This window comes from Dermochelys coriacea, chromosome 3 (genome assembly GCF_009764565.3).
Source record: "Dermochelys coriacea isolate rDerCor1 chromosome 3, rDerCor1.pri.v4, whole genome shotgun sequence".
In the NCBI taxonomy this organism is placed as follows: domain Eukaryota; kingdom Metazoa; phylum Chordata; order Testudines; family Dermochelyidae; genus Dermochelys; species Dermochelys coriacea.
The window spans coordinates 192,727,000-192,754,093 of record NC_050070.1 but is presented as its reverse complement, the minus strand read 5'-3'; the positions used below and the strand labels follow the sequence as shown (position 1 = coordinate 192,754,093).

Genomic DNA, 27,094 nt, shown 5'->3' with positions numbered 1-27,094 from the left:
TCAGTCACCAGGTTTGCCGTGACATTATCGGGGATACTGTTCCTGACGGCTTGAAGTCCGTCTTTGTGTGGAATGTTGGTGTAGAGGGCTTCTACATCCATAGTGGCTAGGATGGTGTTTTCAGGAAGATCACCGATGGATTATAGCTTCCTCAGGAAGTCAGTGGTGTCTCGAAGATAGCTGGGAGTGCTGGTAGCATAGGGCCTGAGGAGGGAATCTACATAGCCAGACAATCCTGCTGTCAGGGTGCCTATGCCTGAGATGATGGGGCATCCAGGATTTCCAGGTTTATGGATCTTGGGTAGCAGATAGAATACCCCAGGTCGGGGCTCTAGGGGTGTGTCTGTGCGGATTTGTTCTTGTGCTTTTTCAGGGTGTTTCTTGAGCAGATGGTGTAGTTTCTTTTGGTAACCCTCAGTGGGATCAGAGGGTAATGGCTTGTAGAAAGTGATGTTGGAGAGCTGCCTAGCAGCCTCTTGTTCATATTCTGACCTATTCATGATGACGACAGCACCTCCTGTGTCAGCCTTTTTGATTATGATGTCAGAGTTGTTTCTGAGGCTGTGGATGGCATTGTGTTCTGCACAGCTGAGATGATGGGGCAAGTGATGTTGCTTTTCCACAATTTCAGCCCGTGCACGTCAGTGGAAGCACTCTATGTTGAAGTCCAGTCTGTTGTTTCGACCTTCAGCAGGAGTCCACCCAGAATCCTTCCTTTTGTAGTGTTGGTAGGAAGGTCTCTTTGGGTTAGTATGTTGTTCAGAGGTGTGTTGAAAATATTCCTTGAGTCGGAGATGTCAAAAATAAAATTCTAGGCCACCACAGAACTGTATCATGTTCGTTGGGGTGGAGGGGCAGAAGGAGAGGCGCCGAGATAGGACAGATTCTTCTGTTGGGCTAAAAGTATAGTTGGATAGATTAACAATATTGCTGGGTGTGGGTTAAGGGAACCACTGTTGTGGCCCCTTGTGGCAGATAGTAGTTTAGATACTTTAGTGTCCTTTTTCTTTTGTAGAGAAGCCAAGTGTGAGTTGTAAATGGCTTGTCTAGTTTTTGTAAAGATTGGATGTCCCCCACACCACCCTATACCGGAAACCTACTGACCACTATTTTTACCTACATGTCTCCAGCTTTCACCCAGATCACACCACACGATCCATTGTCTATAGCCAAGCTCTACGATATAACCGCATTTGCTCCAACCCATCAGACAGAGACAAACATCTACAAGATCTCTATCAAGCATTCTTACAACTACAATACCCACCTACTGAAGTGAAGAAACAGATTGACAAAGCCAGAAGAGTACCCAGAAGTCATCTAGTACAGGACAGGCCCAACAAAGAAAATAACAGAATGCCACTAGCCATCACCTTCAGTCCCCTACTAAAACCTCTCCAACGCATCATCAAGGATCTACAACCTATCCTGAAGGACGACCCGTCACTGTCACAGATCTTGGGAGACAGGCCAGTCCTTGCTTACAGACAGTCCCCCAACCTGAAGCAAATACTCACCAGCAACCACACACCACACAACAGAACCACTAACCCAGGAGCCTATCCTTGCAACAAAGCCCGTTGCCAACTCTGTCCACATATCTATTCAGGGGACGCCATCATAGGGCCTAATCACATCAGCCACACTATCAGAGGCTCGTTCACCTGCGCATCTACCAATGTGATATATGCCATCATATGCCAGCAATGCCCCTCTGCCATGAACATTGGTCAAACTGGACAGTCTCTACGTGAAAGAATCAATGGACACAAATCAGACGTCAAGAATTATAACATTAAAAAACCAGTCGGAGAACACTTCAATCTCTCTGGTCACTCGATTACAGACCTGAGAGTGGCTATTCTTCAACAAAAAGAATTCAGAAACAGACTCCAACGAGAGACTGCTGAATTGGAATTAATTTGCAAACCGGATATAATTAACTTAGGCTTGAATGGAGACTGGGAGTGGATGTGTCATTACACAAAGTAAAACTATTTCCCCATGTTATTTCCCCTCTGCCCCCCCACTGTTCCTCAGACGTTCTTATCAACTGCTGGAAATGGCCCACCTTGATTGTCACCGCAAAAGGTTTTCTTCCCCTCCCCCACCTGCTGGTAATAGCTCATCTTACGTGATCACGCTCCTTACAGTATGTATGATAAAACCCATTGTTTCATGTTCTCTGTGTGTGTATATAAATCTCCCCACTGTATTTTTCACTGAATGTGTAGATGAAGTGAGTTGTAGCTCACGAAAGCTTATGCTCAAATAAATTTGTTAGTCTCTAAGGTGCCACAAGTACTCTTTTTCTTTTTGCGAATACAGACTAACATGGCTGCTACTCTGAAACCTGTCAATCTCTTTGGTCACTCCATTACAGACCTAAAAGTGGCAATTCTTCAACAAAAAAACGTCAAAAACAGACTCCATTGAGAGACTGCTGAATTGGAATTAATTTGCAAAGTGGATATAATTAAGTTAGGCTTGAATAAAGAGTAGGAGTTTATGTGTCATTACACAAAGTAAAACTATTTCCCCTTGTTTATTTTCCCTCCTACTGTTCTTGTAAAGTGCTGGAAATGGCCCACCTTGATTATCACTACAAAAGTCCCCCCCCCCGCTCTTCTGCTGGTAATAGCTCACCTTTCTTGATCACTCTTATTACAGTCTGTATGGTAACACCCATTGTTTCATGTTCTCTGTGTATATGAAATCTCCCCACTATATTTTCCACTGTACGCATCCGATGAAGTGAGCTGTAGCTCTTGAAAGCTTATGCTCTAATAAATTTGTTAGTCTCTAAGATGCCACAAGTACTGCTTTTCTTTTTACGGATACAGACTGACATGGCTGCTACTCTGAAACCTAAATAATCTTAGTAGAGCATTTGGTTAATTCCTGGAGAAAGGAATTCGCAAAGTTAAGTGCCCAATCAAGACGCACTTAAGGAACAACGCATCTTGGAATGCTCCAATCCACATAAGAAGTCTTCCTGGAGACATTCAAGATACCATGTGGGCAATGGCTTCTGCCTGTAAAAACTGAGTGTCATGCATGGACATGTGACTTGCCCAGAACTCCATCTTGGAGCTGGATTTTGCATAGGAGAGAAGAGGGGGTCTCCACCCACAAGAGAAAGTCTATTTAAGCTCATGGGAGACCCCTCTATTTTGTCTTCAGCTGGCTAAGGAGATAGCCTCTCCATCCCTAAGGATACCTGAAAGAAACTGGAACAAAAGACAGTAACTACAGGGGTGTGAGTGATTGCTGGACGTGGACTAGAAGGAGATTAGTCTGTAAAAGGAAACTTACTGGAACTGGTGACGTTTCGTCTGAATTCAGTTTCATTAGACATAGACTTGTGGGTTTTATTTTATTTTGCTTGGTAATTCACTTTGTTCTGTCTGTTACTACTTGGAACCACTTAAATCCTACTTTCTGTATTTAATAAAATCACTTTTTACTCATTAATTAACCCAGAGTGTGTATTAATACTGGTGGGGGTGTGGGAGAGGAACAGTTGTGCATCTCTCTCTATCAGTGTTACAGAGGGTGAACAATTTATGAGTTAACTCTGCATAAGCTTTATACAGGATAGAACAGATTTATTCAGGGTTTGGACCCCATTGGGAGTTGGGATCTGAGTGTTAAAGACAGGCACACGTCTGTGAGCTGCTTTCAGTTAAGCCTACAGCTGTTAGGGGACGTGGTTGAGACCTGGGTCTGGGTTTGCAGCAGGCTAGTGGGTCTGTCTCAAACCAAGCAGGGTGCTGGAGTCCTAAGCTGACTGGGCAGGAAAGCAGGGGCAGAAGTAGTCTTGGCACATCAGGTGGAAGCTCCCAGGAGATTTCTGTGATCCAACTCCTCACACACATGCCCAAGCCACCGGAGGCATCTCTGTTTGAGGAGTGTTTGCATGCAGTGTTGGTGACTCTGTCCCTCCAGGAGATTCCAAAAATTTGACGAAGGCAATGCATGTCAAAGCTGTTGAGCCTCTTTTCCTGATGAGAATATAAGGTCCGTGTCTTGCTCCCATACAAAAGTGTGCTGATAACACATGCATACAGATCTTTGTGTGTTCTATCAGTTTGCTGTTTTGCCAGTGTAGGCGTGTTGTGGCAGGTTTTCCAATGTGGATGTTGAGTTCTGTTTCAAGTGAAAGGTTGACTGTGATAGTGGACCCCAGGTATATGAACTTGTGCACCTCTTCAAATTCATAGTTGTTGATCTTGCTTCCTCAACTCTTTGGAACATTATGCTCATATTTTTTAGGTTTATGGAAAGCCCAAAGTCTTGACAGGCTTTGGAAAAACTGTCCATAAGGTTTTGGAGATGAGCTTCTTTGTGGGTTGTCACTGCTGCGTCATGAGCAAAGAGGAGGTGTTGGATAAGGGCCTCTGAGTCTTGGTTTTAGATCTGAGTCTTGCAAGATTGAACAGCTTTCCATCAGATCTTGTGTGCAAGTAGATTCCCTCAGTTGAGGAACCAAAAGCTTGTTTTAGTAGCAAGGAGAAGATGATCACAAACAGAGTTGTGGCAAGTACACAGCCTTGCTTAATTCTGCTACGAATCTGGAAGGCCTCAGAGACTGAGCTGTTGTATTGAACTGTGCTGTCCATGTTTTTAAGGAAGGATTGAATCATGCTTAAAAGCTTGTGGGGGACATCCAGTCTTTTTTAGAAGTGCAAATAGTCCACTTTTACTGACAAAGTCAAAAGCCTTTGTGACATCATCAAAGGCTATGTAAAGGGGATTTTTTTTTTGTTCTCTGCATTTCTCTTGTAGTTGTCTCAGTGAGAAGATTGTCACGTAAAGAGAAGTGAGTTACCTTACAAGTGGAGAACCAATGTTGAAGGCCATTTCAGTCCGGGTGGATGTGGTCCACTCCCAATAATTGATGAGGAGGTGTCAATACCAAGAGAGGGGAAATTGCTTTTGTAGTGAGCCAGCTGCTCCTAGTCTCTATTCTAGCCCAAATTAATGATGTTAAGTTTCCAAATGAATTGTAGCTCTGCAGTTTCTCTTTGAAGTCTGTTTTTGAAGGTTTTTTTTGTTGAAGAATAACTACTTTCAAATCTGTTATAGAATGTCCAGGGAGACTGAAGTGTTCTCCTCCTGGCTTTTTTGTATGTTACCATTCCTGATGTCCGATTTTTGTCCATTTATCTTTTTACGTAGAGACTGTCCAGTTTGGCCAATGTACATGGCAGAGGGGCATTGCTGGCACATGGTGGCATATAACACATTAGTAGATGTGCAGGTGAATGAGGCCCTGATGGTGTGAATGGTGTCATTGGGTCCTATGATGATGTCGCTAGAGTATATATGGGGCAGAGAAGGCAATGGGGTTTCTTACAGGGATTGGTTCCTGGGTTAGTGTTTCTGTGGTGTGGTGTGTGGTTGCTGGTGAGTATTTGCTTCAGGTTTGGGGGCTGTCTGTAAGTAAGGGTTGGCGTGCCTCCCAAGGCCTATGAGAGTGAGGGATCGTTTTCCAGGATAGGTTGTAGATTGTCGATGATGCACTGGAGAGGTTTTAGCTTAAGGCTGTAAGTGATGGCCAGTGGTGTTCTGTTATTTTCTTTGCTGGGCCAGTCCTGTAGTAGATGACTTCTGGGTACCCGTCTCACTCTGTCAATCTGTTTCCTCACTTCCCCAGGTGAGTATTGTAGTTTTAAGAATTCTTGATAGAGATCATGTAGGTGTTTGTTTGAGGGATTAGAGCAAATGCAGTTGTATCTTAGGGCTTGGCTGTAGACAATGGATCGTGTGATGTGTCCTGGATGGAAGCTGGAGGCATGTAGGTAAATATAGCAGTCAGTAAGTTTCCGGTATAGGGTCGTGTTTATGTGGTCATTGCTTATTAGCACTGTAGTGTCCAGGAAGTGGATCTCTTGTGTGGACTGGTCCAGGCTGAGGTTGATGGTGCGGTGGAAATTGTTGAAATCCAGGTGGAATTCTTGAAGGGCCTCATTCCGGTGGGTCCATATGATGAAGATGTCGTCAACATAGCATAAGTAGAGGAGGGTTGCTAGTGGAGGAGAGCTGAGGAAGCGTTGTTCTAAGTCAACCACTCTTCAAAGAGAAACTGCAGAACTACAATTCATTTGGAAACTTAACACCATCTTTGGGCTTGAATAGGGACTGGGAGTGGCTGGCTCACTACAAAAGCAATTTTCCCTCTCTTGATATTAACACCTCCTCATCAGTTATTGGAAGTGGACTACATCCACCCTGACTGAATTGGCCTTCAACATTGGTTCTCCACTTGTAAGGTAAGTCCCTTCTCTTCATGTGCCAATATATATTTATGCCTGTATCTGTAATTTTCACTCCATGCATGTGAAGAAGTGGGTGTTTTACCCATGAAAGCTTATGCCCAAATAAATCTGTTAGTCTTTAAGGTGCCACCGGAGTCCTCATTGTTGTTCATTGGATACAGACTAACACAGCTACCCCTCTGATACTTGAGAAGGTTGGGTTGATAATAGACGTTTCAGCTCTGAAGCTGCACTGTGATTCAGGATAGATTCAGTCTGCAAGGGTCCGGAATCTGTTTAGGACAACTCGGGCAAAGGCTTTTCCCATAAGTCTAAGAAGGGAAATGTCACAATAGTTGTTACAGTAACTCCTGTCACCCTTCTTTTTATAAAGAGTGATGATGATGTCATCTCTCATTTCTTGAGGCACTTAGCCTTCTTTCCCACACAGGCAGAGCAATTTCTGAAGATGTTGCAGTAGAACAGGTTTTCTGCATTTTATGACCTCTGATGGTATGCAGTCTTTCCCAGGGGTCTTTCCACTGGGGAGCTATCTAGGACAAGGCTAAGCTCTTCAACAGTTGGTTCATCATTGAGTTGGTTCATAACAGGAAGGCTTTCAATGGTGTTGATGGCCGCATCCCTAACAATATTTTCATAAGAGTAAAGATCAGAGTAGTGTTCTACCCAGCAATTCATCTGCTTGGTGTGATCGCTGATTGTTTCCACTGTTGTTGATTTCAGTGGGGCTGTCTTCTTTGAAGTTGGATCCAAGACTTTCTTGATCTCATCATACATGTTTCTGACATGCATAACTGCCCTACTGATAAGATGGCATCAGATCTCACCTGTTCCAAATACTATATAAGCATATATATAATGTAGCCATGGGAATGATTATAGGACATGCTGTCATGCCTGGTAGGCCTATGTTCTTCAAGATTTTGTGTGATGAATAAGAGGGAGCAGATGAAGTTCTAAGCAGAAGTTACTAGTAAGTATTGCAAATTATTTGGAAGCTTCTTCAACCAAATCACAAACTGAATATTGACAAACAACTATGAGCCTCTAACATGTATTACATGAATATCCATGCAGCACTGACTGAACTCCAAATGTCCTGATCTAGAGATCAATGTCCTTGGAGTAGACTCTCAAATGGACTTCAAGGGACAGTCTCTTCCTTATGTTCCAAAAGTCCAGACCAGATTTCTAGGCAGAATATTTTTAGGACATTACTATCTAGTCTAGATATTAGAATATACTATATTTTATAAATTATTTCTACAGTACCTTTCAGCATAGTTTCTTCATTATACCAATAAATAGGAAAAGGAAAAAAAATATCAATAGGTCTGTCAGTTTTCCCGCAAGTCATCTGCATGTTTGCACGTGACATTGTTTTATTCTTATGCATAACAGGTAGTTCTCTTTAGCTAATGTTGCTTTACTTTTAAGATCAAATCCATTCATATAGCGGGTAAAATGTTGGTGCTAATACACTTTTCCAAAGTAGTGGGAACAGCTGCTGTTGCAGTTAGTGCTCACCCTTATTTTCACGAAGATAATCAAACTTTAAACGTAACAATAAAACTGAAATATAATACTAAAAATTAAAGGTAGATCCTGAATTCTAGTTTAAACTTCAGATCTAGGGAGTGAGAGAAACCAAATAGAATCTAACAGTTTATTTTCAGCTGAAGATATTCTATTTAAATATACCATCTGAACAATGTAGCAAAGGCTTGTCCAGCAGTGCAGAGATTTCTAGGACAAGTCCTGTACCATTTACCAGTGCCTTATTCTAAACATGACTGACAGAAAACCTTTTTAAGAGGGACAACATACTGTGGTGTTACTGTACATAGGATTAAATATACGTTTTTGCACCGAATACTGGCCAAACAGTTGGGATGTATCCAAAGAAAAATTTGTTGTGTATTGACACAGCAGAGTCCACTCAGTTTTTACGTGACCATCTCTTCACACCTTTGCATTCAAGAGTATAAAGTAGCTTTTGGACTGAGGGAACGGTGTTGGTTCCTAAACTGCATATTATACCACTTAGGTAGTATATAATTTCAGGACTGACATTTTGTTTCTAAAGCAGTGTGGTACTGTGGGACAGTGTTTTATTTCAAGTCTGTTCTGCTGTTGAGGAGAGGCAAAATATTTCTCAGAGTAAGATAAGTGACTGAATTTTGGTGTGCTGACTTGCTAGCAGTAAGCAAATTACTGTGACATCAGGATATTATAATTAATTGCTTTGTTGAAAATGGGTGATTTGGGAAATAATATTCAAAGAGCAGGATGTATAAATATCTTTCATAACTATTCCCAGGGTAATAGTCATATGAATTAGGACAGATTTTAACATTTGTTAAAATGAAAGAATCAAACTGTGGATGTCTTCTGACAAGGCTGTTTGTTGATGGGTTGCTGTTTTGCGGGAGCTTTGGAATCTCTAACTCCCTCCCATACATCTGAGGTCATAACCTAGAGCACGGGTTCTCAAACTGGGGCTCAGGACCCCTCAAGAGGTCACAAGACTATTACATGGGTGGTCGCGAGCTGTCATCCTCCACCCCAAACCCTGCTTTGCCTCCAACATTTATAATGGTGTTAAATATATAAATACGAGTTTTTAATTTATAAGGGGGATCAAACTCAGAAGCTTGTTGTGTGAAAAGGGTCACCAGTAAAAAAGTTTGAGAACCACTGACCTACAGACATAACTGTCCAATTTTGTGCAGCTCTGTATGACTGTGACATTACCCAGCATACAATCTGGACTGATGAACAGCTGTGTCCCCTCAGTTCTCTCACCTGGGGTGCCTTTTACACTGCTTTGCTGAGAGCTACCATTCCTAGTCTGCTCCCTCTCAACCTCCAGCATGTAAATTACTCCCAGTTATACTCTGAGTGCTACCGTCAGCCACTCTTGAATTACACTGCAAAGTAACACCCACAAATTCCCAGTCTTTCCTCAGAAATGCACATCTTGTACTGCCCAGCTCTCTCCTGGACAACACAAGCTCATAAGATCTGTCACTTTATTAATGGAAAATAATATGCACAAATCCTGTTATCCGAAATGGAGTTTCCCAAACACTTCAATCTGAACACACTGGTTCAGATAAAACAAGTTTAATTAACTGCAAAAGAGAGATTTTAAGTGATTACAAGTAATGAAGCATAAAAGTCAAACTTGTTACAAGAAAATAAAAGTAAATCTCAACTAATGCCTAACTTAACAAGCTAGAGTGAATTCAAAGCAAAGGTCTCCCTCACAACATGTTTTAGCAGTCTTACTGGCTGAATCTTTTAGTCAGGATCCTTCCCCCAGTCCAAAGCTGTTCCCTTTGTTCTTCAGGTGTTGTGGATACTGTGTGTAAAGTTAAAGGAGGAATAATTTGGAGCGTCTCCACACTTTCCTTTTATAATCCTTTCTCTTCTTTGATAATCATCTCCAGCTGAGATTCAGGAGACATAAAGTCTTTGTCAACGTGAACCCTCAGTTGTTTTTTGTCAAGATGTAGATTTCTGCTCACGTCCTCTTTCCTGCCAAAGAACGGTCAGTTAGCCAAGTGATAGTCCATTTAATTCGTTGACACCTGCTTGAGGCGTTGGATAAACTTTTGTCTCTGGGTGGTTTGTGACTCTTCCCCAGACTCAGAACATATCGTTAGTAATATCTTGTACTAGAATCCTATAACTTTACATAGTGTTGCCTCACATTTTACCAGGAGTTTTCAAATGATACACAAGGCATACTTTGTATGAAATTTATTTTAGTCATGTAAAAGGGGTGAACATAGGGGTATATCCTGTCACCCATTTCATGCCATTTTAATAGATTGATTTGCATATTTGAAAATAACTATAATAACTATAAACTTCCATTTAGAAAAAATGGCAGTTCAATGCTCGTGAAAGGCAATGGTGTGACAGCCCTGATGTATGAAATTCTATATATATTTGGACAAGTTTTCCACTGCTCTGCCAGCATGCCTTAAGGCTATTCTGGGGCGGAGCATATTCTCTAGAGCAGTGGTTCTCAAACTTATTTGATTGGGCCCCCCTTCTGTGCGTCTGTAGTCATTTACGCCCCTCCCCCAAGTACATATACTATCATGCAGCTCCGTAGGGAGTGTGGAGAGCAGTGGCTGCTGGCTGGGTGCCCAGCTCTGAAGGCAGCACACCCCAGCAGCAGCGCAAAAGTAAGGGTCGCAATGTAAAAAGTGATATTCGTCAATATCACTTTTCACAGCAGACTTAGCGCTTCGTTGTCACCCTCATTTCTGTGCTGCTGCTGCCACTCCAGGGCTGACAGCTGGAGCTCAGCCATCTGCAGGTGAGAGATGAGGGGGAAGAGAGGCTGAGCTGCCTTGCAGTGAGGGATTGGGGAGTGGGGGAAGGAGAGCACCAGCCAGATGAGGGATTGATTAGGCAGGAGGGAGGAGAGTCCTAGGTCAACAGGCCTCTGGATTTCTCCTTTATCCCTGCCTCCTGAGTGTGCATGGCCCTTCTGCATGAGACCCAGCCACCTGGGACCAACAGCCAGAGCTTTATAATAATAATAATAATTAATAAAAAGGCAGGGCGGGGGAGCATAGAATCTGCACCTCCCTTGACACATTCCTGTGCATCCTTTGGGAGGCCCGCCCCATAGTTTAGGTTGAGAACCACTGGTCTAGAGCAGTGGTCTCAACCTATTTTCTTGTTGTGGTTTTCAGTGGTCTGCAAACACATGCTACAATGAAGTACCCGTCCTGTTCTTAAAGGGGCAGCTCCTATTAATTGAGCTACACACTATTTTTCATTGTATTTCTAAGGTAACATCCCAATTCATTTGTTTTGCATTATAAAATTATTGCAATTACTCCAGGGACTTCACATTCTTCACAGAAATAATATGTATGTATTCATATCTGTATAATTTGTTGAGGGGAGATACGATTGCTCTCTATAAATATATCAGAGGGATAAATACAGGAGAGGGAGAGGAATTATTTCAGCTTAGCACCAATGTGGACACAAGAACAAATGGGTATAAACTGGCCACCAGGAAGTTTAGACTTGAAATTAGACAAATGTTTCTAACCATCAGAGGAGTGAAGTTTTGGAATAGCCTTCCAAGGGAAGCAGTGGGGGCAAAAGATCTATCTGATTTTAAGATTCTACTCGATAAGTTTATGGAGGAGATGGTATGATGGGATAATGGGATTTTGGTAAGTAATTGATCTTTAAATATTCAGGGTAAATAGGACTAATCCCCTGAGATGGGATATTAGATGGATGGGATCTGAGTTACTTCAGAAAATTCTTTCCTGGATATCTGGCTGGTGAATCTTGCCCATATGCTCAGGGTTTAGCTGATTGCCATATTTGGGGTCGGGAAGGAATTTTCCTCCAGGGCAGATAGGAGAGGCCCTGGAGGTTTTTCGCCTTCCTCTGTAGCATGGGGCATGGGTGACTTGAGGGAGGCTTCTCTGCTCCTTGAAGTCTTTAAACCATGATTTAAGGACTTCAATAACTCAGACATAGGTGAGGTTTTTGTAGGAGTGGGTGGGTGAGATTCTGTGGCCTGCGCTGTGCAGGAGGTCGGACTAGATGATCAGAATGGTCCCTTCTGACCTTAGTATCTATGAATCTATACTACATACAAAATGCTATACAAAAAGGACATGAAGTTTGCCAAGTCAAGCACTCACACTTGGAAATGCCAGAATTAAGTTTGCCTGAGCATTATGATATAATATATACTTGCATTCTATTTTTTTCTCCTATGTAGTTGGTCGGCAAGATTTGGACCCAGGATCTTTAGATGCACAGCATAGTCGTCTTCTGCTTGAGCTAAAGAAGCAACTAGAAGCCAAAGTAGGCTAATGGAGAGTAGAGGAAAATGGCGCAGTTTGCTGGTGTGTTACACAACTATTTGTATAACCAGCATGCAACTGCTGTATCAGGATTACTGTGTTATCTTCCTACTTTTGGTAGCTGAGTGTTGTTTAGTGGTTAGAGCAGTGATTACAGATGGGGTACCAAGCTCATAGAGCTGGGACAGTCATTCTGAAAGACAGTGTGGTCAAGGAGATAGCACTTGGCGCTTTCATAGTAGAGAACTAGGTTCTATTCCCAGCTCTCTCAGAACTGACTTTGTTGAACTTGTACAACTTCTCCCTTTGTAAAAGGCTGTTTGGGGGAATGCTAGTTGTTTGCCTCCGATTATAGGGCTTGTCTACACTGGCAAGTTTCTGTGCAGTAAAGCAGCTTTTTGTGCTGAAACTGCAGACGTGTACACACTGCCAAGCCACTTTATGTGCAGAAACTCCTCAGTTGCAGCTCTGCAAAAAAAACCCACCTTGATGAGAGTTGTAAGGCTATTTGCACAGAGGCTCCAGGGCTCTATTGCCAGGGTAGATACTTGATTGCTTTCTGCCCTGTAACTGGCATTCAGAGCTGTCTATAATGCCTCAAGTGACCGCTCTACTCATTGTTTTGAACTCGGCTGCCTTGGAGACATGCTCCCCTCCCGCTTTCAAATCACTGTTTCTGACAGCCGTTGCTCTGGGACACAAAGCAAACCATTAATGATGAGTGCTCCTGCTGTTGAACACAGAGGGGGGTGTGTGTGTGTCTGTGTCTGTGTGAGTGAGTGAGAGGCTGATGTTGGGGTTTCCCCTTCCCCTGCCTCAAGACTGGTTGCTTCCTCCCACTGTCTGAACTTACAAGACAGCATGCTGACACACTCTGTCCCCCAAAACACAGTCTCTCTCTCCCCCACCACACATACTCTCTGTGTCACACTCTTCCCTGCCCCCACATTTCAGTTGAAAAGCAGCTGGCAATATAGTAGGATGCCCATGGAACAATGGGATTGGAAAACCTGCATCATGTGACGCTGTACCTGCCCCATGAGGCACTGCAAACCTTTCCCAAAGCACCCTGCTGCCAGTTGCACAGTGGGATACCTACCACAATGCACTGCTGTCTTTGCCATTGCAAGAACAGCTAATGTGGGTGCGACAGCAGTTTAATTCCAGCATTTTAATAAAAATGGTATAACTTGTGGTGCAGAAACTTGCCAGTCCAGACATCCTCTTAGAGGTGTGAGTGAGGCTTTGGTCAGTAATTAGGATTGTCCACTGTGCACCAGTACAAACAGCACTCAGCTGAAGAAATGAGACAAGTATTCTTGTGTGACAGGTTCCCTCCGGGGTGCCACCTTGAACTGGGGTAACACTGAGCCCTCCAGACCGACTAGCCTGGGCTTCCTTTACATTTTACTGCTGTGACCAGCCTTCAGGCCCCCTCCCAGGCTCCAGCACACACACGCAGGGAGGGACACACCCTGCTGCAGTACATACAGACGCTGTGATCAACTCTGCACGGGGAGGCTACAGCTAAGGAACTGCCCAGCTACTCAAGTGCACACCCCCTTCTTGAGTGTAAACCCAAAATTATACCATCTTGCGCTGCACAGAGATCTGTACAACATAAACTCATGATAGTTGCCTCCCCCTCAATTGTTGAGAGCATATATACAACAGATTTCTGCCCCAAGTTATAAACTCCCACACACTGGTTTTAGACAAAGCAAAAGTCGACTCGGGGGGGGCGGGGGCTTATCCTGGTTGGACCTCCTGAGCAGCAGCCCGGGGCGGGGAGGGGGGTTTGGGTGAGTGTCGTGTCGGGAGGGCTCCCCCTCCCCCCAGCCCCATGCCCCTCATCCCATTCCGCACTCCAACCCTTTGTCCCAGCCCAGAGCCCGCACCCAGCACCCAAAAATCCTCCTGCACCCCAACCCCCTCCCCAGCCCAGAGCCTTCACCCCTCCTGCACTCAAACTTCCTCCCTGAGCCTTAGGCAGGTGTGGGGTCGGGGCCAGGACTTGGACCCGTTCTGGGTACCGCCAAAATTATACAAACTCCCGCCTCTTTTCCCAGTCAGCCATCTAGAGTGACAATCTTTTGCCTAGTGGGCGTTCCCCAGGTGTAAATACATTTCTTATACAGACACATAGGCACAGAGGTGAGAGATCACTGTGCAGCCCCCTCCTGGGGCATGGACTCAGTGGTGAGGCTGCACCCATCCCTGACACAGCTCAATGACCAGGTCTGCCCCAGAAACACCCCGGGCCCCTGCCCCTCCATGCCAGGTGCACCCCAGATGTGGCCAGGCAGGCTCAGCAAGACAGGATCCAAGTGTGGAGGGGCTCAGTGTGGGGGAATCCAGGTGTGGGTTGAGAAGGTTCTGTGTGGGGCAATTTGGGTGTGGGCAGCTCAGTTGGGGATCCAGGTGGAGGGGGATCTGGCTGAGCAGGGACTTGTTGGGTGGGTTCTGTGTACAACGGTAATGGGATTCTGCAGGGGGGTCCAGGTGAAGGTGGTTTGGGCTCAGCATGGAGGGTTCTGGGTTTAAGGGGTTCTTGGGGGTTCCAGACGCTGGTGGAGTGGTGCTCAGTGGGGTGGGGAACCAGGTGCAGTTGGTTGGCACTTGGTGGGGTAGGGATCTGGGTGTGGGTGGCTCGTCAGTGTGGTCCAGGTGCAGGGGGAGTGGGGTGGCTCGATGAGGTATGAGGGGTCTGGATGCATGGGGGTTGTGTGGATGGGGGAGCAGCTCCCTATACACGGATCCCTCCCCCTGCAGCTGAGGAGTGATGGATGCAGGAAGCGAGTGTGTGGGGGGAGTTCGGAGAGCTTCCTGCAGCCGGGGAAGAAATCTGGGGGTGAGTCTGACCTGGCCCCGGATGCCATGCAGGGAAAGAGGAAGTCCCGTGCTCCTCAGCTGAACTGGGACTAGCAGCTGATTCTGGCACAGGGTGGGAGCCACTGGCCAGATCTTCCCCAGTGCCGCCCTGTGCCCCACCATGATTTACCTCTCTGCTGGCTGCCCTGGGCACCTGAAACTTAATGCTGTGGAGAGTCACATGACTGCTCTTGTGGCTTTCCTTTGCTTCCCTGTCAGAAAGTCATTCTTCTGCGGGGAAGCAAAGAATCCCTCCAGGAGTAGAATTTGCAAGCTTCTGAAAGTTGTTACATAGCCTATTCTGGCTTGTCTAGAAAATTAAACTACTGTTTGCCTTTCTTGCACGGCTAGCAACTTGACTGTAACTGAACAACTTAGATCCAATTTCATGGCTTCTGAGTCATCACAGACCTCCGCTCAGTGCACACATTTGAATAAGTTCTACCTCAGACCTTTGCTGTATTCTTCTCCCAAAGCATTAGTTGAATGGCTGACACACAGTAGGCCCATATTTTCCCATCTCGGACTGGCGGTTAATTTCTACTGTTCTTTTCTGCCATTCTTCCTTCAGCCTCTCTTTCCTCTGATTCATAGTTCAGGGCTGCTGTGCTTGATGTCACTCAGGGTTTGTCTACATTGCAGTAAAATAGGAAAAACAGAGGTATAAAGAACTTTATTTTAAAAATTGTCAGAAGTTGCAGGAGTTGTCTTCAAGCAGGATAATCGTGGAGGACCAATGATAATTCAAGGATAGAGTACCACTATTTTTTCCCCCCAATTCCTTAGACACATCAAAGACAAGTAATTACTTTAACTTTTACATTTATCCTGAAGAGCACATGACCTTTTCTCTTGACAGAGTTAATAGATATTTTTCAAAAACTGTTTACAGTTAGAGGATTATGGAACAGATCAGAAGATAAGATAAATGTGTCATGCTTCTGAAATTTAACCCTGTGCTTTTTATATTGCAGGAATAGAATCTTATTGTGATGTGTATATGCTGTAAGGACAGGGAAGTTTTCAGAGATCTTCACTTATGTTCTTGTCTAAATAAATTAAACAAAGTTCATACTGTTATCTCACTCCCCATCACTGAATTATTAATTTTAATTATTCTCTGTGAGTGTAAATAAATGCCATCTGTCAGCCAGTTAGAAATGTAAATAAGTAGTGATTGCAATCTTTGCAACTACAGCTTGTAGAATTGAAAGGAGAAGCCGAGAAGATGACCTAGGTGACTTTATTCTATAGAGAACAATTATAATGCTGAGGTCACCTAAAATTGCTCGTTTCACTGATTAGTAGTACTCAGTGCTTAACTTTATGCACTGGGAGTAGTGCCATTGATTCCAATTGGACTGATAGTGCATGATACACGGTACGTAGGTAAGTTTTTTGCAGGATACAGGCCTAGCTCTTCCTAGCTGCGGACTCTCCCAGCACATTGGACAGTAGTTCTTATGTACGCAAGCTCATAGCAGACATGATTTTCTATAAGCTTTCTCCATGAAAATCAAAGTAGTTTTGATGGTTAATAGAATTAAATGCACTAATTCATATACTTCATCTAATATATCCTGTGCCTAAAATCTTAGATATTCACAAAGGTAGGTAGTTTTGAAGTCTGACTGTTGAGACTAGAGAGATCAATAAAAAGTTAGTCTACAAGAAGGGCTGGATTAACCCGTCCCTGGGCCCTAGGGAAACATACACTTCTGGGATCCTGCCTTCTAATCTGAATAACAGCAGCAGCCTCCAGTTCCTTTTTTTTATTCATTGCTGGTCCCAAAAGAGGCATCGTTTGCTATAATAGTCACAAAATAACGGGAAATGCAAGCATAAAGGGGGGAGGGCAAGGAGGAGGAGAGATGGAAGGAAGGGAAAAATATAGTTCAGTGATGTTCCCTCCCATACATGCCATTGCAGTAAATTCCCATCCCAGACTGTACATTTACTATTCATAGCTTCATAGATACTAAGGTCAGAAGGGACCATTCTGATCATCTAGTCCGACCTCCTGCACAACGCAGGCCACAGAATCTCACCCACCCACTCCTACGAAAAACCTCACCTATGTCTGAGCTATTGAAGTCCTCAAATAATGGTTTAAAGACTTCAAGGAGCAGAGAATCCTCCCTCAAGTGACCCATGCCCCATGCTACAGAGGAAGGCGAAAAACCTCCAGGGCCACTACAATCTGCCCTGGAGGAAAATTCCTTCCTGACCCCAAATATGGGGATCAGCTAAACCCTGAGCATATGGGCATATTGTTGACTGTACACTTACTACTAGTGGCTTCTTTACCCACTGCCACCCTCCTCTCCTTTACTATGTTGGGAATGGAAAAGTGAGTCTCTGTAGTGTGGTGGAAGGGTGAGGACTATCTCTTCCCATGCATCCACCGGTGCAGATGTATGCGTGAAGTGAAAAAACTTCACTCACTTGAGTGCGTGGTGGCACTACCTAGCACACGGGTCACAGTACCCCTCAAGTAAGTTAAGTTCTTTCAGTTCACACACAAATCTGCAATGGCCAAAACAAAACATTGGTCGTTCTTCCCCCACCCTCCAAATTGGGGTCCTACTAGGCATATGCTTAGTTTGCCTCTGAGTTACTCTGGTCCTATCTACAAGGTCTAATTTATCATATGAGGCATTTAAAAGGTTTAGAACACTGAAAATATTGGATTTTTTTTTCAACATTTTCCCCAGAATTAAATCTTACCTAGGCCTCTGGTGTAAAATTGGTATAGGTATAAAATTATTTAATCTTCTTAGAAACCAAACAAAATTTAACTATAAATGGAAATATCAACTCAGCCTTATAGCTTCTATTGAACAGCTACCAGTACATACATAATATCGATATAAAAAAGTTTATAAGTAGGAATCAGTTGTTTTTTCTAATACTGTACTTTATTTCTATTTAACATGCTAACAACTATTCAAAGGTTGCAGCAATATCTGGAATTGTGTTAGTAACTGAGTCTATGCTTCGCTGCATAATATAAGCTACTAGGATTCCTATGGCATAGCACATGGTGTACCAATGTTCTTTTTTAAATTGACAGGTCCATGTAAATCCTTGTTTTTATCAATCACCTGAGAATAGCCATCTATTACCATTGGAAACAGATGAATGGCACGCTTTGAGCCCAGGTGACAGCTTTTCCCTGTTAATCGACAAATACATTTTCAAGGTCCTCTCTACACACTCAGATGTGGAAAGCACACTAAGGTAACAATATCCGATGTGGAAAAACCAATAGTAATACTAGTTGTAATAGAAACTTGTTAATTATAGTTTTCTAAGGCACAGCAGATCTTGAATGAACAAAAAATAAATCCAAATAAACATCCGCTTAAAGTCAAGTTTAAATTATTTTATCTCTTCATTAAGAAGATAGAGGGAAAGCATGAAGTAACTAGATCAATCCATATCCGATATATACTGCAGTCCCAATCCTGGAGCCCCAGTGAGTTGTTTATTGTAGTATCTGGCGGGGAGGTTGTGGGGAATGAGAAACATGTACCTGCTTTATCATTCTTACCTGTCAGTGTTTTAATAAATGTAATCAAAAGTGCTTTTGTATCTCAGGGTGAGATTTTCAAAGGCATGTCACCCAACTCCCATTGAAAATCTTTGTTGTAGAAATTGTGGGGAAAATTGAACTTTACTTAAATAGGTAGTATGATGTTTAATATAATTTTAATTTAAAAAATAAGTTTTGGTTAACAACCAATAAAAGGATTCTATGTCCATACATCCTGATCTTACAAGTAGGAATCTTGTTTTAAAGACATTTTAGATGTAACCCTTTAGATCTAACTTTTTTTCTGGTAAGTGAGTTACCAAAATATTTATTGGTGGAGGAGCAGAAAAATTACCACGAACACCTCTCTCGGGGGACAACTGATTTGAAAGAATAAAACATTTACATTGCTGATAGACACTGTACTTCAGATGGTTCCTATAGTAACCAAAAACTACTGCATACCTTATGTTTTCAATTCACTGTGTATTTTCTTTGATACTACACACTTTTCAAGCTGTGGAGAGGAGAGAGCTAGTAGACGGGCAAATGTTAAAGTACAGTTGAAGATCCTGAATCATATTTTAAACTCTTAGAAATTTTTAAACTTCAGAATTTTTTTTAAAATACACTGACTTCTAGTTTTCCCAAGGGCACTATAGTTGTCCACAAGCCTCAAGACTGGAACAGCCAACAAGATTTCAATTTTTTTAAAAAAGCAAAAACCTATGTAAAGATTGAAAAACATAAATAGATGAGTTTCACATTTCAGCCTAGTGCAAATGTTTATCAATTACCAGCTATTTTATGACAAAACAATGTATGTTGAATTATACAAGTGTGTAAGTAGAAATTAAACCTATGCGCAAGTACCGTGCTGAATTAGGCCCCAAATGAAGAAGTGCATTTAATCTATTATATATAGTTTTGTTTACTATTTCTGATTTATAAAGCAACAACAATCTGTACTCTCTACTTTGAAATAAACTAGTATGACAGAATGAAAAATGAGTTACTGCTACAGGGAATGAATGTTTGTTTGAGATATGAGAGCTGGGAATGAAAGTTTGCTTTTCTAGCTGTTCTATTTTAGGATTTTATGCTGCTGATTACTTCTGTAATATTTGTATCTTTTAGAATTTGAATAACACACTTCAAAACCTGTATTCATTTTATGGTAAAAATGATCATTTTCAATAATGCAGTAGTAGTATTGTAAATTAACAGCTCCTACAGTTAAATGAAGGCAGAAACCAGTTTATTTTATGGTCAGTAATGCAAATCTAGTTTCACCTTGTCATATTGGGGTTTTGTATGGTCTTACCCTTAACCTTGGATCTTAAGCAGTGCTGACTGACGATTTGTTGCTTTTAGGCAACCATGTAGTTTGTTCCCCAGAAACATCATAGTAAAAAATTGCCAACAGACTTAAGAGAGAGTTATTCTAGCACCATTAATATGTATGGTAGATGCAATACAGTAGAGGTTTTTTGTTGGTCTCTTAATATCTGAAACTGAGGTTTGCTTCTATGTTATGACATTTGAGTGAAAATAGACATTTAGAATACAAATAAACTTGTGTTCAGTTCAAATAGATAAAGGAAGTTTTTGAGATTTTTTTTTCCACTAAAAGATGCATTTTAATATACTATAGGAAAAATAGCAAGATTGCTGCAGATGAAACAGCAAATAAATCCTCTTCAAGTGGTCATCCTATCAAGATGTCTTGTGATCCATCTTTAGTAGAATTAACATCATGTTCCAATAATAACATACAAGTGAAAGTACATTCTCTATTGGAAAGGACAGCAGAAATTCCAAAAAATGAGACTTCTTTCAAGAGTTTGGTGGGTGTTAATATCTGATTAAATATTGCAACATGTCTGTATTATTGGAAGGGTGGTCTGAAAATCGAGTAAAATGAAAATTGGTTTTGTTCTTGTCTCTATACCTTTTTTAAGCCCATCATGGGGGAGTAGGTTCTTTGACAAATCAAGAGGCTGTTTGAGAATACATTATCTTGGTTTTATGTACTATAATAGAATTTCCAAAAAAATTTTGCTTATCACAAAAGCCTTCAGCTGACATGCCTGAACTTTTCCTTATACCTTATTAACAGGTGCAAAGCAGTAAAAGATTTCTTCAGAACAAAGAATGGCTTTGTTAGTGAGTGATATCAGAAATAAAATGTGTATTTTGTGGGAGAAAAAAGTGTTGAGTTCTGCTTATGTCTTTACAAATCCTGTTGCGTTCCAAAGCACCATGATATACTGAAAAAAAGGGTAAGGTCAGGACTCTGACTGTAAACAGGGATGTGCCCCAAAAGCCATTACATAGGGGAATGTACAACACAACACAGTGCTTATAGCCTGCTGAAAAGCCTCTGAAGTTCACATGTATCTAGAACTGCCGACACACTGTTCTGGAGCTGGGTCAGGGAATAAGATCCACATGTACTGTTCACACAGCTTCTTCCACTTGTTTACAGCTCTGGAGCTGTGTGTTCAGGGTCAGACAGAATACAGAAAAAAGGTTCATATTACCCTGCTTTTGTAGTGTTAATGTTTCCTTATGTTTGTGATAAAGAGGCTTAGAGCCAGAATTTGCAAACAGAACCGAATTTTCAAAACTCTAATGTCTTGTTATCTTACTCTGGCTGAGTAAAAATGGCTTTCTGATAGTGTAATTATTGAGATGCCAATTTTTTTTTATTTTTACTACTGTTGCTTTTATAATGGAGAAAGCAATATAATGCAAAGACAGACACGCAGGACAATTGCTCTTTGACAACATACTATAGCTGATATTTTTCTTTATAAGTACAATTGAAATGCCAGCCTTCATCACACTTATGAGACTTCCAAAATATATTTTATCTCTTCTTAAAAGTAGAGGTTATCCTGGTTTAAAACTGACTATACCAGTCAATGATCATGTCATAAACAGAGTTTGTATGTTTTTCTTGTTTCTCTAGCCCAGTTCTGGAGTCTTTGTTTCTGAGCATAACTTAATTGGGAGTGAAATTGCACTTGAAAAATGCTGAACTTTTTTGCATCTCCCATTCTGTATAGTAATTCAGTGTTCCTTACTCTCACTGTCTCCAGGCTTTCTGATGCTTCAGTGGCCACAAACCATGTGGCATCAGTGACAAGGTATCAGTGAGATCTTTTATGAACCTTTTGGTCTGTAAACGAACATAGGTTTTCTTCTGAGTGTTAAGGAGGTCTTAACTGTGGGAGTAAAGAGAGGCTTCTTTAAATACTGATTGGCTGAGAGAGTAGGAGGTGCCAAAATGTTCAGCATTATGACTGGCTTTTGCTTCTGTTAAGCTGTACCTACAAGAAAAGTAGGTCTGTTTAGGCTGTTTATGAAGACAAAGCTGCTTACAAATATCTTTTGCACAAAGTCTTTTTTTCATAGTTTCTGTATCCTAAAACTAGAAAAAAAAAGTACTGTGTTACTAATCAACAAACATTATTTCAGTTTTTTTCTGCTAGTTGTAATGAAAGTGAGGAGCTAAAACCTGTCTGGAGGAAGAGGATGCTTCCATCTTGGATGTTGCAAGGAGACCTCATGGTTCAAAGTCTTTCAACTCCAGTCACTAAAAGAGGTAAGTTAGTAATGCAATACAAAGTACTTATGACAATATGCATATTCTCTGCTTTAATCTCTTCTGACCATCAATATGATAAAGTGCGGGTATAAATTGATTATTTTTCCCCCATGGAATCCTCTTTACATTCATCTTCATAGTTTGACAGATGACTGAACATATTCACTTCTATTGCTTCCTTTGTCTCACGTTATCGTCTCTGGTGTTTGCAGCATGCATCCAAAGAGAGGGTGAGTGAGCTAACAATAAGCTGATGTTTTAGCACTTTTATTTTGACCTGTAAGCCTGACACAGAGGGCACATTTGCCTTCCTAAAAGCTTGTTGATAATTTCTTTCTTTTACATGTTTGGTTTTGTTAATTCTTTTTCTTGATAGATTACACCTTGATGACAGATTTACCTATATAACAATACTGGTCAGTTTTATAGTGCATGTAATTCCAAAAAAACATGTCTTGAAGGGTTTTTTTTTTCCAAATTTCAACAGCATCAGCAATACTGCAGCACTCTTTCTGCAATTTGTCCAAGGCTATGGAAATAGGTTTCAGTGTATTTAGCATATCTTCTACATTTCTCTTTAGTTTGTTGTTGACTACTTTTATCATTCTCTAGTATAAAAAGACAAGGTGGGCAAAGTAATGTCTTTTATTGAACCAACTTCTGAGCTATACACCTTTTCTCCCTAATATCCTGGGACCAACACAGTTACAACAACTCTGCAATTTACCAGTATAGTAAAACATGGTAGGCAGCCCAAAAGAATGGTGCAAAAATGAGTTCGCTAACCAGTTCATCAAGATTATTCAGACACGTCTGCAGCATCATCTTCAAAGTCATTGCCTTCCGAGAAGCATTTTTCATAATATTCCATTCTGAGAACCAGACCTTGCATCTTTTTGCTGCACTGTTTATATTTGGCACATGTTCCTTCTTTTTACCCAGAGGTACAGGGATTTTTGAAGAAATTCCCTTTTTTATGACTTGCAGCCAGTGCTGTTTTTTCCCTCCATTTCCCAGATGTTGAAATCAACACTAGAGCTGCACTCTGAAGAATGTTGTCCCTTTTTCCCCACCGTGTCCTTTGCACTGACACCAGCATTGCTTCTTTCTGGTTGCACAAGTTGTTCCTTCTCTCTTGTTACATAAGTCCCCTGTTTGTTTGTATCTCTGTGTACACATGCAAGGAGCTACAGCAAGGCCATTAATTTGAAGTGCCTTGAAGCAAGGGCAGGTAGTTAGTGGGCAGATCACTGTTTTCCCACAAGCTAAAGAGTAAGTTTTCATGGTGGGTGGAGTCATAAATATTCAGAATTTGAGAACTGAGCTAAGCAGAGCTAAGATGGGAAGAAGAGTTTGTCTCATCTGCAAATCAGATCAGTATGCTCTCTATTCCTACATCCAGGTCATTAATAAACAACACCAAACCTAAACAGATCCTGTAGAGCCCCACTTGCGACCTCCCTCCAATCTGACATCATTCCATTAATAGTTACTCTTTGTTTATGGTTGTTTAATCAATTATGTATCCACTTAATAGTGGTTCTGCTAAGCCTGCATTTCTCCTGCTTACTTATCAGAATGTCATGTGGGACTATGTCAAAGCCTTGCTGAAGTCCTGGTATATTATGTCGACTGCATTTCCCCCTATCCTTTCTATCAAAGAAGGAAATCAAGCTGTTTTGGTATGATTTGTTCTTAGTAAATCCATGGTGGCTGCTAGTGATTACCCTTTCATCTTCCAGGTATTAGCAAATTGAATGTTTTATACCTTGCTCTAGTAGCTTCCCAGATATCAAAGTCAGGCTGATTGGTCTATAGTTTCCTGGCTCCTTTTCCCTCCTTTTTAAAGATGGGCCCTACGTTAGCCTTTCTCCAGTCTTCTAGGACCTCTCCTGAGGTCTTGAAGGTTGCATTCAAGGTTGGATCCCATAAATGTCCCCCATTTCTTTTTCTTTAAGGTGGTGGAGTAACAAGAGGCAAAGGGAGAGGAAAAAACTATATGGAACCATCAAAGTCAAGAGCAAATGTGCAAGGGAGAAAACGGTTAGCTTCTGAAGAGCGTTTAGGGGATTTCAAAGAGATGGAACAGGATCAGGGAAAAAAGAGCAAAACTACTGAAGAGGAAGCCACTGGCCCCCCATCACGGGTAATGTTTTTTGTATGTTGCTGAGTCCCATTATTTCAATATTACTGAAGTGCAGTTAGCAGTGTTAGAGCTTTACAATTGGTTCATCTCTTGCATTATAACTATCTTCAGCTTTTTATCTCATGATAAAATGTTTATTCCAGATAAAACGTGCCTTACCAGTGTTGTACAAACTAGAAACAGGAATTACTATGTTTAAGGTAAAACAAGAAACCTAGGATATAAAGTACTGTTAAGATTCTTCTGTCAATAATCAGCCACCCCAGTGCTAACTGTACTACCTGTATCCGTGTTTTGGGGTTCAAAAATTGAAATATACCATAGGATAATCTGAAGGCTTTTAAAAATTAGTGGTGATAACTTGATAGTATTTTATGTTTTAATCACATTTTCCAACATATGTTAGAAGGTAACAGATTTTGGCTTGATGGTTTAGTTTTAGAAAAGATGAAGAAACCTCCATGTCTTTATTTTCTGTAATTTTTCCTCTTATTGACAGTTATGTTTTTTCTGATACTTTTACCTTCTGTGAATTTGCTCAGGTTTTTGTGGTTTGTTTTGTTTTGTTTTTTGGTCGGTAGCACCATTTACAAGTGTTGAGATTAGTATAGGGAAGAGTGGAAGTGGATTTATTTTTAATAGCAGTGATTATTGTAAGATATAGTTTTCTTGTCCTCATGTATGTTTTTGTGGCTTGTATGATCACCTGCTGAAATGTTATTTACCTCAGTTTGTAATTCTAAGACTTCTTTATGGCTTCCCCTCCACTATCATAAACATTCCCTAAATTTTCTCCAGCTCATAGAGGAGGCAGGATGTGAAGTTTTTGTTATAGGATTTCTTGGTTTTTAGATTTTAATATGTGATTTTGGTGGAGATGCTGGTAGTGTGGGGAAAGCTAGGTTAGGGAACTGGGCTTTACATTTTCTTTGGAAGGCACCCAGATTTGTGGTCATTCTGATCTCTTCCAGAAGTGAGTTCTACAGTTGTTGACTAGTTGCCAAGAAAGCTGTATGGATCTGAATCTTTGGGTTGCCAGTTCCATTGTTTCAGTGGAATTTATCTGTTGTGGGATGTCATGATCAGTGACTGGCCCCTAAGGTAACTTGGGCAAATTTAATAGGAGTGCTTTAAAAATTAAGACAAAAATCTTGAATTTGACTTAGTGTTCAACAAGAAGCTAGTGAAGAGAACCGAGCATAGGGTGACATGCTCTTGGCTCAGTATTGCTGAGCAAGCAAGCTGCTGTGTTCTGAACCAATTGGAGCTCTTTTAAGGCTGTCGGTTCTATTTCTAGATCCAGAACGTTGAAGTAATCAAGACTAGAGGCTGCAAATGTATCCAACAGTATGGTTACTTTTTAATCCTGCAGATGGAAAGAGGCTTTTTTTTTTTTTTTGCATCCATGACTTTTTTTGAGATATCCAGAAGCAGTGAGGATTGCAGGAGATCATGAAGTCTGTGGACAGTCACAACAATCTAAGGGAAAACTCCATCAATGGAAGCTGATGATATGGAGGTGACAGGTTCTTCAGTGCTTCCTTCTGTCTGCCAACATCACTGTAATCTTTCCTTGATTCAGCTGATACGTGGTGCTATCTAGCGTGATGGGAATATAAAGCTTGGTTTTGTCTGCAAGTTGCTAAATCTATAGCAAATCTATGTTTTGCAATCTCCACTAGCTGCTTTGCAAAGATGCTGAGCAGACTATAGCAGAGGCTGGATTCTTTGCTATTCCCCAGGAAGGGCTCTGGAAATTGAGAAGTAGGCGACAGTCTGGATGCAGTCTTAGTGAAGCCATTTTAGTTCAGTCCTATAAACCACATCTGTGAGGCAGAGCAGCAGCATTTCATGGACAGCTACATTAAGTGGTGTGGATAGCTGCAGAAATTGGAGGGTTTCTTAACTTACGTTGGAGAAAAGGTGGCAATTGTTGCTTTTTCCATGGCTAACTCGTAGATTTGCAAGAATTCCTTGTGCTTGAGTGTCTGCCTGTGCTGTTGCCTTCAATGCTTGAGTTTTCTTCTTTCCTTCTCCTTCTGTCTCAGGTTATCTGAGACTCATGGTGATCTGGGAGACGAGAGGAATGGACACCTGTTTTAGCCTCAGTGGCTGTGTTTAATGCATGGGCAGTGTCGCCTATTTCATGGCTTTTTTTTGTGGGATGGAATTTCCTAAAAAGGTGTTTTGAGATTAGACTAAATCATGACCTTTTGTGAGTAGGCCATTTTAGTAGCTTCCTGTTGCTTGGGCGGGGGGAACTTTCTGATCTCAGTCCAAAGCAGGTGCCTGTTGGTCAATAAGTTTTTCCTACCGTATCTGTAGCCATGTCCTAGGCAAAAACTAGCTCCTGTGTGAGCTGGGTTTTTGTTTTTTTTTGTTTTTTGTTTTTTTTTACTACTACTACTTGGGAGACAAGCTGAGAAGTAAAATGATAATGAGTTAACAAATGCTGGTGAAAGAACTTTTGTTTTCTGGCAGCAGAAGTCATAATTTTATTGTCAAAATAGTGGCTGTTTGAGTTTTCATAAACACAGAGCGTGACATACAGTATGTACCTTAGTTTTGTTTTGCTACATAGAGGAAACAAGAATTCACATTGCAACTTCTGCAATACGTTGTCACCATTATTGCATTTTCTTTCTTGCTGCTAGGATTGTAAATATAATTACTGGCAACTAATTATGAAAAAGCCACATTTTGTGATAAGATAATGAGGCTTTCCCTGAAAAATGTTTGCCTTTGAACATCTATTTAAAAAAAAAAATCTTAAAGAAAAAGTCTTCCACC

General features: G+C 41.5%; 1 protein-coding gene across 4 annotated transcripts in view; it reads left to right on the top strand.

Moving 5' to 3' along the window:
• The window catches only part of APLF (aprataxin and PNKP like factor), a 104,990-nt gene that overhangs the window by 22,221 nt on the left and 55,675 nt on the right, over nucleotides 1-27,094 (top strand). For all 4 annotated transcript variants that reach the window (XM_038397011.2, XM_043511993.1, XM_043511991.1 and 1 more), the window contains exons 3-6: nucleotides 18,084-18,250; nucleotides 20,200-20,392; nucleotides 22,029-22,155; nucleotides 24,117-24,304. In XM_038397011.2, the coding sequence (XP_038252939.1) occupies nucleotides 18,084-18,250; nucleotides 20,200-20,392; nucleotides 22,029-22,155; nucleotides 24,117-24,304 (675 nt within the window). The remainder of the gene's footprint in view (nucleotides 1-18,083; nucleotides 18,251-20,199; nucleotides 20,393-22,028; nucleotides 22,156-24,116; nucleotides 24,305-27,094) is intronic.